The 17,871-nt window shown below is 51.0% G+C and overlaps 1 protein-coding gene across 1 annotated transcript in view; it reads right to left on the bottom strand.

Moving 5' to 3' along the window:
* Positions 1 to 573: 573 nt before the first annotated feature.
* MAPRE2 (microtubule associated protein RP/EB family member 2) overlaps positions 574 to 17,871 on the bottom strand; it is a 65,225-nt gene continuing 47,927 nt past the window's right edge. Inside the window, exons 5-7 of the mRNA XM_026051586.1 lie at positions 10,386 to 10,525; positions 7,102 to 7,260; positions 574 to 2,078 (exon numbers count right to left, since the gene is read on the bottom strand). Of these exons, the coding sequence (XP_025907371.1) occupies positions 2,007 to 2,078; positions 7,102 to 7,260; positions 10,386 to 10,525 (371 nt within the window). The 3' untranslated portion in view covers positions 574 to 2,006. The remainder of the gene's footprint in view (positions 2,079 to 7,101; positions 7,261 to 10,385; positions 10,526 to 17,871) is intronic.

Raw genomic sequence — 17,871 nt, 5'->3', positions numbered from 1 at the left:
GCGCCCGCTCCCGCGCAGGGCCCCGCTCCAGAGGAAGGAGTAACGGCTCCGCAGCTCACCGGTGTTATGAAGAACTACTGTTTATTACAATGACAATTGTAATAAATACATATGGTCTAATAAACACAAATACAATGGAAATGACAATTCCCCCGTTGGTGGCGATTCTTGGAGACACTTTGGAAAACACACGTTTTTTACAAGCCAGGTCTTTCTTGCAAGCCATCCGCACGGAGCCCGAGCTGGTGGCCGAGGTGGTGGCCGGCGGGTCACGGGCCTCGCTGCGCGGGACGCAGGCCCCACGACCCGCAGCCCGCAGGGCCCGGGAGCCCTTGGACCGCGCAGCGGGAGCCGGTTCCGACGCTCCACGGGACGTCACGTTCCCTCCGTGGTGCGGGGCGGCCGCGGGGAGCCCGTCCAGCTCGGAGCCCCTCGGCTGCGCGGGGTTTATTAGGAGCAGGAAAGTGCATGGAGCGGGGCTAGGAGGGGCAGGGGGATGTTAATACAGAGCCCTTTGGAAGTGCGAGCCGAGAACTTCCACTTGGGGMTTCCATGGAGATCTAAGGGGATTTCAGGAGGCTTTTGGGTGTCTCGGTGACTGGAGGCCGGGATGGGACTTCCACGTACCTRCTAAACCAGGCCCAGAACTAAGTGATCGTGCGAGAGACCAAGAACACCAAGCTTTAAATACTCAGAGAGGCTGGAACGCACGGTTTTAAGATGAAACTCAGGAATGTTTTGTGACACAATAAGATACTTCTGTTTAGAAAACACCGTCATTTAGAACAGGGCCCTTCCTGGGAAGGCGCCGTGGGCGCAGACGGCGGCAGGTCGGATGTGGGTCTGCACTGCTGGAGGGTGGTCGGCCAAGCACGGAGCTGCTTCCGTCCCTCGGTCAGCGGGTTCCTCCAGGGGCGCCCCTTGCTGCCTCCCACGGAGCCTCAACAGCTCCGGGGGGCTCCGAGGGGGCGCGGGGGCTGCCAGGCCTCCCCCTGGGCAAGGGGTGAACATCCCTGGCACGGCCGGGCAAATTTCCCGTCCCCCACCCTTGCGTGGTGAGGGCGGCAGGGAAAAGGTATCGGGAAGCAAGGGGTGGCCTGGGCCGTCCTCTCCCGGGGGCGGGAAGTCGGGGATGAGGCTGGAGAGGGGCTCCTGCAGCCACCACTTGAGCGAGCAGGTTTCTCTCCTGCCTCAGCCCCGAGCCCTGCGGATGCGGAGCCGCGGCTGGGCAGAATTCCTCGGGAAGGAAGAAAAGCTGGGAAATGTCTGTTGACTAGTCAAGAAACTGGGAGGGTTTTCAAAAAACTCATGTGGATGTCTATCCCCCGGAAATAAGTCAAAAAACAGATCATGCAGCTTTCTAACAAGCTTTCTAACACAAGGGTTTTAATCTTTCCTAGTGAGACAGATGTTTTGCCTTCCGTTCTGTGAAGGCAGGAAAGGACTAAACGTGAGCAACACAAGCATTTCTCCTCCACAACACGTCATCGTTATGGCTTGAGTGTAACTCCCACTGTATCCCTTCCTTCCAATTGTTTGACCGAATGTATGCCCCGAGGCAGATGTACTAGAAAACGCCAAAGCACCACRAAGTGAGAGACACAGCTAGTGGTACGGTACTCCTTGCCACACAAAAATGCCAATATAAATATGTTAGAACAAGTTACAAGTGTATCATACTTAAGACAAAAAGAAAAAAAAATAAATATATATATTTTTTAAAGAGCAGAACAAATCTCAAGCAGCCAAGTGGTGAAGTTGCAGTGACGCACAGTAGGCGATGTCGCCCTACCACCTTTTGGGAAGATACACGGGAAGAAGACTGCTGCAAACGCGCCTTGGCAAATGTGGGTACAGACTGCAGCGGCTGGCTGGCACTCACTATGGGACACGGATGTTAACGGCAGGCCGGGAGGGAACGGATTCCGMGTTTGAGGCCACGCGCGCTCCGTTCTCCAGAAGAAAGTCCTCACACAGCACGCACACTGCCAGAGCCGCYGGGCCAGTCAGTACTCCTCCTGCTGCGGGGGCTGCTCGTGCACTTGCTCCTCACCCTCCTGCTCTTCCGTGTGGCCCTCCTGCAAGGCGGAAAGAGGCAGGACACGCGTTAGCAGAGGGCGGCCCTCGCGGGCCCCTTGTCAGCGCAGCCTCGCGCTCAGCTGCTCAGCGGCATCCTCGGGGGAGCCCCGGGCGCCAGCACCTTGCCTGCACGCCCACTGCTTTCACGCAGAGCTACAACTGCAAAACAGTATGTTACGGCAAAGTTAAGAGCTCTTTGCAAATTCTCTCTCAAATACAGYGAAAAGAAGCAAACAGATGTTAAATCCTGGGTACCATAATCCAGAAACAYGGACCAATGAAGCCTCTGGTAGCTGTTTTGTACAGCTCTTCATTTAGTGAGTTTTAAACTGTACGTTTGTTCAGTGCAATCTGCTGCTGCAGCCCGCAAGCTCTGAGTGGTGGCAAATAAACCCAAATTCACATGTGGCTAATCCAAACCGACCGGTTTGCACGACGTTTTTGACCGTTCACAACTCACTTTGTGCTTGTGAGCAAGTCCAAAGGTACCCGAGAAACCACAAAGGGAGCTGTTACCTGGGACAAGCAGCATCTGGTAGACTTACAACAAACGACACTGCCTGGTTCGTTGTCGATCTGTGTGCAAGCAGTGCTGACCCCTCCCAGWGAAAGGATGGGGTTTTGACATCACCAAGTGATGACCACTCCAGTAAACAAGTATTTTGAACAGCGAGGCAGCGAGATGCCCCAGTGAAATGCTCTGTTACAGCAGCCTGATGTCATCCCATTTTCCATCTGCCTAAGATCCTGCCTCCTGGTCTATCTGCCTTCTGAACCTGTTTGCTGTAGCTGCCACACGGTCTTCGCTSGAGCTCTGCGTCACAGAATGGACTCGACACTTCTGCTGTCAACTGCTTTAAAAATTAAAYAACTGCCCCTGTGAGAGGCCAGATAGCCCTCCAGCCCAGGATGCTCCCTCCAGCCCAGGACCACAGAGCAGAGGCCACCACAACGCTGGTGTTTTCCACCACCCACAAGGCCGAACTGGAGACTTGGTTGGCACCAACAGGAATAGTTTCTACGGAAAAAATGCAGCTCAGCACCGGCAGGTTTACAGAGCTCCTGCCGGAAGCGGGTGATGCCTGCGGAGCTCCTCCCCGTCAGCAGCAGCCCTGGCAGAGGGAGGCCCTTGCGGAGCGCTGCAGCTGAGGGGCAGCCCTGCTGCAAGCCGCGGCCCTGACCGAAAGCGACCCGGGATCCGCAGAGCAGATGACACGGGTTTTAATCCGTTTCCAATCTGGACACAACAGAGCTGGCACCTCGGCTTGGCCTAGACGCAGCGGAGCTCACAAAGGCCCATTCCCAAGCGCTGCCCTCGCAGCGCCGGTCAGCGCAGCCAGGTCCAGCTTCCCTCTCGGGGTGCTCGATTCCAGCCAAGAGGGGCTTGCTGGAAAGGCCTCCCGGTCCCATGGAGCCGAGCCCCGTTCCAGGCTCGGGGCCGCGGTGCGGTGCGCGCCGGCACCGGAGCTTGCACAGCTGGGAAACGGGAGCCTGCGAGCTCCTGGAGTGCCCACAGCGTGCAGGCTGCAACAAAACGTCCTCCCTGTGGCAATACGACAGCCGTATTTCCAGGAGCCGGCAACAGGAGAAGGCGCCTGACATGAGCTGGAGCGGCGGGGGCGCCCCGCAGCGCACGGAGCGCAGGAACAGCCCGGGCACGGAGGGCAGCAGCCCCTGGCACCCAGCAGCTCGGGTGCAGCCGTGCCCCGCAGCGCCCCGGGACAGGGAGCAAAGTCCCGGGACAGGGAGCAACGTCCCGGGACAGGGAGCAACGTGCCGGCCCCGCGGCGCGCCGGGCAGCGGCGTGCGGGGGGCAGAGGTGCCGGGGGGCGCGCGGCCGCCCGCCACGTCCCCCCGCGCGGTGTCCCACCTCGGATCCCGGGCCCCTCCGAGGCTGCCGTCCACCGCCGCCCTGCAGGCAACGTGGAGACGGAGGCCGCGAGGAAGACGCTGGGTGTGAGGAAGGCTATGGGGGCCTCTCCCCGGAGCAGCAGCAGCTGCAGCGGCCGCTCGAGCACAGATTCAGCCCCCCCGAAGTGGGAGCGAGCGCTTTGGATCCGGAGCCGCCAACGGATCCAAGGCAGCACCACGGAAGGGCCCGCAGCGGCGCACGCCGCAAAGCCACTGCGGCTCCTTTATGCCCAAACCAGTTTGGCTCCAGCGCCTCCCAGCGCGGCCCAGTCCCACGCAGTCCACCAGCCTGAAAGCCTCCCCCAGAGAACAGACCGGCCCGTCCCACACGGCCGAGGTCTCCAGCCTGTCCTCGCAGCAACAGCTCGAGCACTGCGGCCACCTCCCCATCCCCAGGGCGCCCCTTCTCCGTAGGTCTTGGTCAGCTTTGGTCTCGGCTGATTAAATTAAAAATCAAAGCCGAAAGGGTTACAGGCTGCCCAGGCAGACAAACTTCAAATGACATCATCAGCACAGCCGGCCTCCCTCCTGCATAAGCAGGGGCTGCCAGGGAGGAGGTTTAGCATGCCAGGGAAAAGCAGCCTTTAAAAACAAGGAATCCAAACCGGTATTTGTGCTGTAAATCCCAGGCCCCCTCCAAAACTAAATATCTGAATCCGCCRCATGAACCCGGGGAATTTCTCTCAAATGCAAAGCTGTAAAAATGTAACTTCTGGAGATCCCTTTTTGCAGGAATAAGCTGTTTGTCCATCCTTTGAGTGTCTCCACACAGAGTCCACACGACAGCCTGCAGCCCTCACGGGGGATCCACTTGCGGCTGGGAGACGTGGGCTGCACTTCAAGTGCTGTCCACATTTTTTTTTTAAGCAAGGATTAAATTAAGTGTAACAGAAAAATTAGTCGGAGAGGGAGAGAGACACTTCCCCCCGCTGAACAAAASCAGTTGGCATCGCTCTGCACCAGGAGGACAACAGATGCCTGTCCCGTTCCAGCCAGGCAAGAAGGACATGCAAGTGTTGGGAAAAGGTTGTTGGAAAAATGGGCTGAAAACAGATTTAAGTCAGTTGTGATATTCAAGTACGAGGCCTTGCTCAGGGATGACTCGTGTGGTTTGTGTGACCTGTGTCACCTCGCGTCCCCTTCCCGAAGGAAAGCCTCAAGGCCAYGTCTCACTCACAATCACTGCGTGATTCTGCATTCACTGCCACGAATCCCAAAATTTAAGGTAGTCTTTTTTGCCCCTTTACTCCTAACAAGTTGAAACATTTAGAGAGTTTAAAACGTATCTATATCTATCTATCAAAGCTAGATTTATTATGAACTTGTAAGCAAGATTCTGGGAAAGCTGGAGTTGCTTGCGGTTTGGGAATTGGGGCTATTTGCCTTTTGGGGGCTCAGGAACTGCAGTTACCAAGGGAKTAACCTGGAAAATGTGGCGAGACAAAACTTAACTTGGAAGGAAAAACAATTACTACAGAGCCAGAAAAAAAATCCCAGAACATAAAAGCAAAGCAGGACAATGACGGGGCACTGCAAGAAAAAAAACGTGAGCAGGATCTGCCGTGTCCTTCCCAGGCATCCACAAGGATCACAAGCTTTTGCTCCCCGAAGCTGGGGTCTCACTCCAGAAAACCAGAGCCCACCTGGGCCGAGGAGCGGAGGCAATCGGGGAGAGGGAGAGCAGCTCTCCCGCTCCAGGAGCCAAGTGATTCCGCGGGGTCGGCCCAGGGGACGGCTCTGCACCCTCCCCGGGAGGGCTTCTCCAGCTGGGCAGGGGCCAGAGGGGCCTCCCCTCACAAACTCATCCCTGCTCCTGAATCATCCCTGAATCCAGAGGACACCTCTGAGCACTGCACCCGTGGAACACCCTTGGGCTGCTACTCACGCGGCTGGCAAGTCCRTCCCATGGTCTGTTCCCAGGAAAATATTTCCATTTCCGCCTCCTCTCTAGCACTCAGCCTGCACTGCCGAACACATGCCCTTCCCTCGGGCRCCTCCAGCCTGGGCGGCGGCTTTGTGACCCTCCCTGCTGGAGCAGGAAGGCTGGACTAGATGATCTCTAGAGGTCCCTTCCAACCTCAGCCACTCTGCTCTGCTCTGCTCTGTTCTCCCACATCCAACCCGTGGTGTGCCTCCCGATCTCTGCTAAGAGACCTGTGTGTGAGGAGCCCCCGGAGCACTGCTCCTGGCATCACACACTTTTCAGCCAGCCGTCCTGCAGCAGCAGCTTCCTGGCAGCCAACGCAGGCAAGCACACAACGCAGCACAGGGCTCCTGGAAAACTAAGCTGATGCTTACAGCTGTGATGCCCAAACTCGCYCCCAATGGAGAGCAAGGGGCAGTCACCCGGGCGGTGAATGGAGGCGGGAATGAGAGCTGCCTGGCAAACCCCGCCGCAGTCCTTACCTCTGAACGTGCCTGAGGAATTGAGGCAGCCGCAAAGAGGAGGCTGCAGAGCACGGCTGCCTATAGAGCAGTGCCCAAGACGCAGCGAGATTCTTGCTTAATGTTGCAGGCAAGATGTTTCTGAATTTTGGTAGTAGAGGATTATAGAGTTTGCACAGGGAAGAATTTTGCCTATAGCAACAAGATAAAAAATGCTAAAGAGTCTTATCTCTGCAGACATAATTACATATTTGGCAACGTGCACTGCGGCACTTCCACGTGGGCAAGAGACGGCTTAGCTGTAGATTTTAAACAAGAACTCTGCAAGAATTCCTCTGCTTTTGAATTTTCAGGACATTAAAGAATGTGAGTGAAAAGCCTTTATGTTGAAAGGCAGCAGGGAAAAAATGAAACTAAGGCTCAAGAACATATGAAATCAATTTAGAATTGTGACACACGCCTCCCCTGGCAGATTAACTGCAGGAGAAGTGGAGCATAAGAGCTACCCAGCAGCAGGGAAAAACAAGCAGCTCCCTGAACCCCCTCCCCAAGCTGAAAAGTCTGATATTTATGAACAGAAACTTCCTTTTTGGGGGGAGGACAGAGGAAAACACAGCCACTCCAGTTGCTCCTGACCTAAACGAAGACGTGACCTAACACAGAACCAAGAAACTTTTCCAGAATTAAGCTGCTGTGTCTCATTAAAGGTATTATACTTGAACTTACGTGTTCGTCTGAGGCATAGAGAACTTCCATTAGCCGCTGGACAAGGTCGTTATTCTCTCCCCCATGCTCTTGGCAGAGAAGTTCGATCTCCCTCAGTTTGCCGAAGTAGAAATCCCTCTCCTTCTCCACGCCTTCGAGTGCAAGTTTTAACGAATGTACCTGGGGGGAAGCAGGGCAAAGCTGTGAGCTGCACCCAGGAAGAGCAACTCARTCCCATCACCCGAAATACACACATATGGCCAAATGTTCTACCTTAAGGTGAATTACATGCTTTATGGAGTGCTAGACTGAACATTACACAATGCACAATACTAAAGCAGGCTTCCTTGCAACATCTCTTAGATGTCCCTCAACCTTGATCTGAAATATTAGCAGTCCTTGAGGCCAAACTTGAGGCAACTACTGAAGCTGCCAGGAGTGACCCAACAGGGTAACAGGTAAAACCCCCTCCAAGCTTCAGTTGCCTTTCTGACTGAAACTTTGCTCCTGAGTCTCCAAGCTGTACCGCTAGTCTCCATTTCACCACTAGGTTTGCTGCAATTCAATTATGGGCAGCCCAACTACTAACCTTTGCATAAACTGTGACAGATGCTGCAGCGTTGCTTTTATTTATTTTTTTTTCAGAACAATTCTGTGAGAGCTAAGCAGGTAAGTTACTTGCTAGTGGGATACACACCATTAGTGTAACACGGGCACACAGGCAGCAGCATGATGCTGGTGCCGCTGGTGAGGCTGTCTGCGGCACCCCCGATCCCGGGGGAAAAGGCCAGGAGGCTCCGAGCGATGCCCTGGCAGCCCAGTCCCCTCTGCCTGCTGAGCCTGCAAAGCCTCCGGCAGCAGCTCCAGCACCAGCAGCTCCAGCACCAGCAGCTCCAGCACCAGCAGCTCCAGCACCACCAGCTCCAGCTCCAGCACCAGCAGCTCCAGTAGCTCCAGCAGCAGCTCCAGCACCAGCAGCTCCAGCACCAGCAGCTCCAGCACCAGCACCAGCAGCTCCAGCACCAGCAGCTCCAGCAGCTCACAGCTCAGGCAGCCTCAGCCCGCTGCCCTCTTCACCAGGGCAGCATTTTCCTTCATTTCCCTGCACCACACGCACCCCCTTTGGAGAAAGCGCCTCATTAAGCAATCCACAGAGGCACACTGTTAATTAACTGCGCAAACACTGCTGCGACCAAAGCAGACACGCTTCTCTTAACCACCTACCAGCTACTTGTGTTGCCACTGCTGCCTGCCGCCTTCGCCGCCCACTCGCAAGCCAAGGGGCTGGTGCAGCGAGAGGCAGACGGGGCCCCTTCCCAAAGGGAAGGCTACATGGGAGCTGGGAACTAGCTACATGGGAGCTGGGAGCTGCTCCCGGGCAGGGCTCCATTCCCTGCTGTCTCCCAGCTGGGGCTGGAGAGCACTGGCTGGCACAGACCAAAGCCCAGCAGGGATCCTATTAACATCTGAATGTTATGGATGATCCCAGCGCCCAGGGACATTCCTGGGAATTGTTTGGTTTACATGCATAGCCCAGAGCAGTAGCTAAGGCCATTTTAAGAGAAACTTTAAGGCCGCTGGAAGGCACGAGGCTGACAGATATTATTGCAAGTAGCTCAGGGAGCGACGCTGCGCCACCATACAGGGAGTGGACAGCTCCGCTGGGCAGGAGCTCCCACTGCCCCTGCACACGCGCTTGGAGGTCTCCATCCCCTTCAGCTGCCATCAGGAAACGCTGGAAAATCTTGCACAGCCACCGAGGAATACGACAGTCAGGACCATATAAGCTTTTTGGCTCTTACATATGGCCTCAAGCACAAGTCATCATTAGTGGGGATCCCATGCCAAGCATGCCAGCAGTGAAAGAAAGGCCTCCTGAACCACGCCAGCCTACAGGGAGCTCGAGGACTAGCTATTCAAACACCAGCCTCCCAGCCCTCCTCATGATTTCTTCTCCAAGGTGGGGGAATTCTCTGCTTTTCCGTAGGGTTATTTGTATATAATGCTCAAAGTCTTTACGAATGGAACTTGCCTCGGCTCTACTGGCAGGGGCTATGAGAGTGGCCACTGTTTTGGGTTTTATGGAAGACCAGAAACTGCTCCTGTTGCTCACGTACCAACCAACGCTCCCGCTGAGGGGAGCGCGCTGCGACTTCTAGGTGCAAACACCATGATTTTAGCTATGCCAAGCTGCCCTCCAGGCCTCACTCTTACAACGATACAAACAGATTCTCTCCGAAATAAATACATCCATTCCTTGTATTTGAAAACACTTTAATAAAGTAACAGTCAAAGAGCCATGCACAAGGCTGGGGGCCCTGTTGTGCTCTCTGCTGCCCAGATTCGTACCCTAAATCTGTTAACACTTYGTGTTTTGGATGTGGTTATTCATCCACCAKCTTAAGAATGCAACAGGACCCAAGAAATATGCAATCTGACAGCACAGTCTTGAGCCAGATGTCCATATCTAACTTAAGAGCCTTCCTGAGTGACAGGGTGGTGCAAAAGTTCCCGAGCATAAATGAAAATTAAGCCCTTACCTTCTTAATATTGAAGGAAGTTTGAATTCTTATTAACTGTATTGCAGAATATTATTGACTCCAGAGTTTTATAATGTAATTAATAATTTTCACAAAGATAAATCACATTTTAAAATCAAAAGGTATACTGCCATCTTAATGCCCTCTTTCCAGAAAGCTGACTGCATCGACCAATTGAGCTGCCAATCTCTTAACTCCCACATATTACTGAATCTTATTTTTCATTATTTATAAATATTACTATATTTATAAATACAATATAATGCATCTTTGTGGTGAAAACAAAATATTATGATTTATAAATATAGTAATATTTTGTTTTCTCCACAAAGACGCATTAAAATGATTTGTAATACRTAAGAACAAGGACAGTACTGGGATTTTACTGCCAAATAAAACAAAGATACCTTTCAAATCTAATATATGCAACACAATACCCATAATTTTTCTTTTAATTCATGAATGCRGTAGGAGGGACATGAATTCCTCCTGAAATCTTGACGTTTAGTAGTTAGATAAAAGTAACTTTAATAAATCTTTCAAACAGYAGTAAGACTCAACCATCATTCTCAAGATCACCTTTTAAAAACAGTGCTCTCATATGCTCCTCTTACCAGTAACCCCCTTTTTCTTCTCCAGCTGAGYTATTTTATTCTTTTGCACTTTCATGGCTTTGGAGAACATCATTCAATAGAGAGCAATATTAGATTTCATGCCTTTCTCTGACGATGAATGAATCTAATTTTATGCCTAAAGCAAATTTACCTGTTCACTGAGCTGTATGACTTGAGTTTCCAAGTCTTTATCTGATTTGGATGCTGAGCTGCTTGGGGCAGCTTTTTTTGCTGAAGATGGGCGAGAAGGTGTTGATCCTGGCTTAGAAGCCGGACTGGACTTAGCAGCACCTGGAAAGTACAGTAAATAAACAATAGTAAAGATTTAGCTTCATAATAAATGCATTTTAATGTAATGTAATGTGATACAGAGATAAAACTATTCAAATCTGTAAAAYGTAATTCCTGCTATTACTTGAAGATTACAATGGAAAAGTTGCTACTACACCTTAGGAATGGAAAAAATGAATTTCCTAGCAGTTTTCCTTTGAGCTTGCAACTGAAACTACGGAAAATGACGAAATTAAATTTAAAAATCAGAATAAGACTGCAAAGTTCCCTAGCTGTCAGCAGCTTTCAGCATTAAAAACAAAATGCTAAAGGCCAACACCCCCAACCTGATGTTCAACAGACATATGTGTCTTGAAAGCCGCCGGAGAAAGGCACAGGAGACAGACCCATCTCATCGGCCGCTTCCCCTTCTCCATGTCCAGACGTCAYCCCCACCGAGACAGAGACAGGGCCATTAAGATGGCCGTGGCCCCCGGTTGCCATGGCRACCGCGAGATCCGTTTGGATCTGCTCGGGCTTTGCAGTTGGGTTGCGTCGTTGGCGCCGCCGACCCCACGGAAACGCAGCGGCGACCGGGGAGCGCGTCCCGGTGCTCCCAAGCAGACGGACATCTCTGAGCAAGGGGCTACGCTCCAGGATCCTCAGTATCTTCATATGAATCTCGCAAAAACCTCTTTTTTTTAACAAATTCATGCCTCCAATCGAGCCAATTCTGATTTCTAAATCCTTACGATAATGGATCCATGAAGACACCTCTACCTGGTTTCAGTTCCAATACCTGGACTGGCCACAGCTGGAGAAAACTGAAAACTGAGTGCGGCCTACAGGCCTGAAATTACTTTACTTTTATTATCATGCTCAGAGCAGCAACAAATATGTAATTTGTGGGAAGAAAAAAATAAAAGGCAGAACTGCCGAGATCTTTTGCTGCCATTTCTTCCTTTGGGTAATGTCAAGCATTAGCGCCCTGTCTTTATTTCTATATTTTCACGTGTTCAGAGGATATTTTGACCGGCTGAAAGTCAATTGTTTAAGAAAAGGATTGCTGAGGTGCTCTCCAAGCCTAGAAATTAACTTTTACTTRTATTGGCAGATAAACAGGCGACAGCAGAAATGTCAAAAGATGCAAGATACACAACATGCYAGTGTGGCCTCAGGTTATTCCCTGAGCTGCTACAACACGCACGCTATCTCACACGCAACTACAAGAGTCCCCATACATAATTTAACGTGACATATATGCACTCCAGATCAAGGTATTGACATTTATCTTTTACTGTAGTCTACGTCTGCAATAAGCAGTTTAAGATCTCAAGTGAAAATTAAATGCTATAAACACACCGTGGACCTTTAGATGTGAAACCTCAGTTGGTCCAAGAGGTTTCCCCCTTGGACTCCCCTCTTCTTCTACCCAAAAGCAGCACTGAACTTCTCCCTAGGCAACAGGTGTCTTCCAGAAACACAGGGAATTTGTGCAGGGGCTTCTAGGACTTGCCTTTGCCCTCRCAGGGTGTGCTGAGCAAGCTCACATCACCCCATGTGCAGACCCAGAGGGCTGGAGAGCACCAAGAACATCTTGTCTGCCCTCCTCCCATAGCAAAAAACCCTTTGAATTTTATAGCCGAGTGTTACAAAGCTTCATAATGTCCCAACAAATCAAGGGAARTTGACTTTTGCTCCACCGCTTGGGATCAGCTCCCGCTTTAGTAATGCAGTTAAAACCTGGCTAAATAATCTCGGCATTCCAGGCAGGATCAGCGACAGCTGGCTAGAAATTAATTGCAACAGAATGCCCAGGGATTTCTAATTTAAATCCCCTGAATTAAAAAAAAATCACACGCACACACAAAAAAAAAAGACAAAAGAGGCTAAAACATCAGCTATTGAATCGGTTGAGAAGTACATCTTGGAATTTCCTTAATTTCCTAAGCAGATTAAAGGATGTGGGTTACAAGAATGCTTCAGTGCGAAGAGCTTGAGACAGCCACATATCTAAATGCAGATGAAGGATCTTGATAGACTTACTGACTTTGCTGCTGAGCACCACGGGGACGTGTGGGGCATTACTGCAAGGGGGCAGGTGGGCAGCAGCCCCTATTCACAGCTCTGAGGTGCTCTGTAAGCCAAGCAGCTTCAGCTCCTTCCAAGGGAAGGTCTTCTACACAGATTCTACTTTCTATCTGCCAAAAACAATCAGTTCCTGCTGGTAGTGACTATACTGACTATAAAGTCTTCAGTAAGACTTTCCTGATGTCCCATGAGATCTCTGTCATGTAGAAAGGGTGGACTTTTTTGGCTTGGACAGCAGTGCAGGAAGTTCCAGTTGCTTATTTTGAGGAGGCCCAGAGCACTGTACAAGTATTTTTCATACAGAACACGGCACAGCAAGTCGGCTGAGGGAGGCAACTCCACCCCGCACCCAGGAGGCCACCTCTGGGCACGTGGGGCTCCCCCGGCTGCCCGTGCGAGTCCAGCGAGCGGTCACGGAGTCCATGGAGGGCCGGGAGCACCGGCCGTATGGGGAGAGACTGAGAGAGCTGGGCCTGCGTCATTGCAGGAGGGATGCTGAGGGGGAACAACCTGGATCTCAACAGGGATATACACCATGGATATGCCAACATGGAGGGCAGGAAAGGCAACATGTCACCGCCGTTCTCGGTGGTGCCTAGTGACAGCGCAACAGGCACAAACTGGCACACAGCAAGTTCTGCCTGAACACAGGAAAATCCCCCTCTGTGGGGTGACTGAGCACTGGAAGAGGGTGCCTGGAGATGTTAACATCCCGTAACATCCYGACAGSAAAGCTCAGGAAGAGTGGGTTGGATGAGGGGACAGGGAGGTGGATTGGGAACTGGCTGGATGGCAGAGCTAGTCCTTAATCCACAGCACTCCTGACACATGCCACATAAGCAAAACTTTTTAAAAAGCAAAAAATCCTTCTCAAAAAATAGCCTAGAAATGTACACAAAACTAACAAAACCACACAACAACAACAAATCCCAGAGGCCGCAGAGCTCACACRTTCTTCATCAGCTGAACAAAAACTCTCCCTCCAGTTTAGTTGACAGGGAACAATACATGAATTCATATCCACACACGCTTACAGCTACACAGGGATGCAAGAAACTCCTCAAATTTGGGATATTTAGTGGCACAACAGATGAAAAATGACGCTTAATGGGAATGACATGATCTTCSACCAAACCCAACCCGACCCCTGCCACCCCATGTGCAGCAGAGCAAACGCTCGGTTATTTTGTGCTCTCAACTCCTCCAGGGCAGCAAGAATTGAAGAACTGAAGCTTATCTCAAAAAATTTAAAGGAGGAATCCTAGCAAGAACTCGTAATGGAGTCTCCCTGTTGGACAAAAAAGTTTCTCCGATAGCGTGGCCGGCTGGTTCATCTTTAATGGGAGAAGATGCCATAGGTGGCAGCTCACCAGGGCCTTCTCCCATTGCAAACCAAGCCTTTTGAGATTTAAAATAATCGAAATTGGATTGGCAAACATTACCTGCTCCTAAATGAATCCCCTGCTTTCTCCTGAAAAATCTTCAAGCAGACAAATACAAGGTATAAAATTATTTAGCACAAACCTACCAGGAGACAATGTGGGAAAAACTGATACCCTCTGTAAAAGCTGTTTTATACTACGCTGCAAATATCTGGCTACCTATCACAACAAAGCAGTCCCGAAAGGGAAAATGGAAGGAAAACATGCAGAGAGAAGCACAYTGATACACGAAACATCACAGGGAATTTAAGCAAGCCAGGCCCAAGCCACAAGTCAGCATTACTCCTGATTTCCACCACGGATTTGCAGGCACAGTCGTGGCTCCAGGGGACAGAGCCCGGGGCCTGCGTCGTTAGCAGTGTTGCTAACGGGTCTAAATCCCCTGTCCCAAGGGCTCCAAGGCCTGAGCGTGGCTCGTGTGCCTATATTAGGACGGAGCCCTTTCCCGCTCACCTCGCCGGGCGGGCTCCGTCCCGCACACGCTGTTCCCGGCGCGCGGCGGGGCGCTCTGCTCTCCCGTGACCTCGGCACTGACGCATTTTCCGTGTGTCACCTCCGCGCTCCGTCGCGGCGCATCCCCACGGATGGACGCAAACGCTGCAGACACCAACTGCCAGCAGCACGGGGGGAAAAGGGACGAGTTTTGGTGGGAAGCAGAGGAAGATGCCTTGGAAAGGGCTCGCCAGTCTGCAGCATTCTTAACACTCACTGCTACGGCAACAACTGTTTTTCTTTTCATTAAGCATGTTTATTCCTCGAAATTAATTTAGAGCACATCTGCTACGGTGGGATAGACCATGTCTTTAGAAAATCAGGGTTTTTCCTTGCATAATCGGCTCTTTGATGGCATATGCATTATATATAACCCAGCCGTGGACAAACTGTTCATTCTGCCCTGGTTATTTTCCCTGTCATAGAGTGATTATTTTTAGCCCTCATGTGATCCTCCAGTATTTTCCAGCTCTGCTTTAGTCATCCTGCCCTCACAGAATATTTCAAACTAAAAAGTCCAACAGCCTTCAGATCTCAGAGCCTCTTACATTTTTAGCTTACTGTGTAAATAATTGATTTTATTAGGCAGTCTCTTACCCCTGTGACACCCTGCACACAGAAGGCAGTGCTGTGGGCCCGTCTGCTCTGAGGCACAGCAATACTTACATAAGACACCGAGCTACAACCCCGACAACCCAATCAAAAATTTCAATCTGATAAGATGAAGCTTTGGSCTATTTCGTACCAGGAGCATTAGAGCCGGCACAAACAACAGTGCACGACATATTTTAATCCCTTACAGTAATTCTGCCCCTACATCCGCAGGTTGTTTACCCCTGCGTGAGAGCAAAGCGGAGCTAGAGGAGGACATCCAAAGGCTGGGGGCTGGCAGATGGCACTATATATAAAAGCAGCTGTGCTACTGTTGGCAGAGGGCCTGCAACGGTGCTCTGTGCTCGTGGTACCAGTCCTTAAAGGATGGAAACACATTCAGTGCCCTAGCAGGGACTGCTGGCCGGCAAGCCTTGCTGCAGGACACTGTTTCCACGAGGAGCCTTTCCAACACCTTATAGAAGCCAACCTCCCTCCACAGGACCCGCAGGGCTGCGACAAACCAGCCCTGTCCCCTGACACACAGGCAAAGGCAACATGAGGGTGGCCCTGAAGATTAGGTGCCGGGAACTATTTCTGCCTCCRTTTCCGAGCTGCATTATCCGTGGCCTGCGCTGACTCCGCGGACGCCCGCCTTCGGATGGCCTTGGAAGCGCCTGCCCGACTGCCCTCCGGCTAACGCACAAACGGGGCCTTCTCCCTGTTCTCCAAGCTTGGGGTTGCTTGTGTTAAAAACATGGGGAAAATATGTTTTTAAGACCAAAACGGCCGCTTGCATAGACAYAGATATAGGTGTAGATGCACATTTACAGGCACAGATGGGGGCTGTGAAGCTTCAGCMTCAGATTAAAACCCTCCAAATAATTCTTACTCAGAACTGCTACTTCCAGGATTAGCTTTCAGAGCAGACTTTAGAGAACTGATTTTTCTTTTCATTAACTGAGAAACAGTTATATGTTAGTCTATCTCGGAAAATACAGTGTTAGGAGAGGGTGTTATAAACTAGTAACAGAATTGAAGAGATTAGCACCTCTTAAATCACTCAGAAACAAAGCTCTGGCAAAGGGTACTGCAACAGCTATACTGTGGGCAGCATGAATCATCTGAAAGACATCTGAAGTGACTTTGTTAGTAGTTAAATATATTATTCCTTTAAAAAACATATACTGGGTCAGYTTACAATATTTAAAGGTCAATGACAATAAGATATGATGTTATCCAGTGTCCGTATACCCACTCGCTCCTCATACTAAATAACAGATGACCACATTTAGTCTCTATACCGCACTGCTTAAAAACCTTTGGATTAGGTTAAAAGACGTGCTTGTTTCTTTATCTTGCTGTTGCTCCTTTCTGTTTTGCTAATRAATTCAAGCAAGATAGCACTGAGATTTTAAAACTTCAGTGTTAAAGTGAAATAAATCATKAACAGCACCATTTAAAATGGAAAAGGTTTGAAAACAGAGGCAAGCTATGGTAGCAAACTGCATTGGATGCTGGCAGATGCTGGCTGCGCTGGTGTAAGGGGCTCTTACACCAAGCAGCCCACAACATTCCCCGCTCCCACAACAAAGCCCATGGAAGCAAAGCTGTGCCCAAAACCTCGGCCACATCACTGGGCACCCAGCAGCTCGGGCTGGCAGAGCAAGGGCCACAAAAGCTATAGATAGACAGCCGTTCAAACTAGGCCACCTGACGTCGCACTTAACTCATGGGCAGCCATGTCCTCTTCCTGACTGTGCCACCAGGGAAGATAGAATCCCAGGTGCGCTGGGAAATTCTTAAACTGCCATAGGAAAACTCAGGGGAGCTTATCCTTGGCTGCCTCTTTAGCAGAAACGGTGACACTTGCTACAGTCACACGGGTCATCCCGTTTCAATCCGCACAGGCCTGCACGAGTGCCTCGCTGCGGACACGGCTCGTTAGTGCCAGACAGCAAACTGGGCTTCCCATAACACCTGTGACCCATATTCCTTCATTTCCAGGCAYGTGCACGCGCGAGCACACACGACTRAGGCTCCGGTGCCCACCCCCTGTGGGCATTTCCCAACTGCTGAGGAGGCCTCCACCACTCCCAGGTGCTCCCATGCTCTCCTTGTCCAGTCCTGCATGAGGCAGAGGGGCTCAACCTGGCAGATCCACAGATTCCCCAGGAGATGCCTCCACAGGCAGCCAGCCAGGCCTAACAGCAACCTGAGACCAACTGGGCTAACAGTGTCACGAGGTACGATGCCCTCCTCAAACAGGCCTGCCCAGGCGCTCAGCCTATCAATGACAGACACTTCACTGAAATATTCCTGCTCTAAAATACCAAAAATAATAGCAATGAAAGCCAGATCTCTTACCTCACCTAATATCACTAACACTCACACACTCTCCCAAGCACTGGCTCTACAGAAACCAGTGTCCTGCCCATCACAATTCTGAACCATGCTTAAATTTATGAGATGACACTTTCCATGAAAAAGCCAAGCTCCATCASCACAGAGTCTCATCTAGAACCCACCACACTGTTTCTCAGTTGCCTGTTCCACCCACACAAGGGCTGAGATGTTGCCCAACGTGTCCTTACACCAGCGGCARCACAATGACGTGACGTTACTGTCCCAGTGTGTCCAATTCCAATCCAAGAGCTATCGCGTTTCTCTAGGATTGTCACTGCTGCCATTTTAATTTGGTCCCCATACTGGTGACTATAGTTGTGCAGATCATCAGCACAAAGAATTATA

The sequence above is a fragment of the Nothoprocta perdicaria genome, unplaced genomic scaffold (genome assembly GCF_003342845.1).
Source record: "Nothoprocta perdicaria isolate Ctin4 unplaced genomic scaffold, notPer1 scaffold_77, whole genome shotgun sequence".
In the NCBI taxonomy this organism is placed as follows: domain Eukaryota; kingdom Metazoa; phylum Chordata; class Aves; order Tinamiformes; family Tinamidae; genus Nothoprocta; species Nothoprocta perdicaria.
Note: the sequence above shows the minus strand (reverse complement) of the source record. Positions and strands in the feature narration are given on the sequence as shown.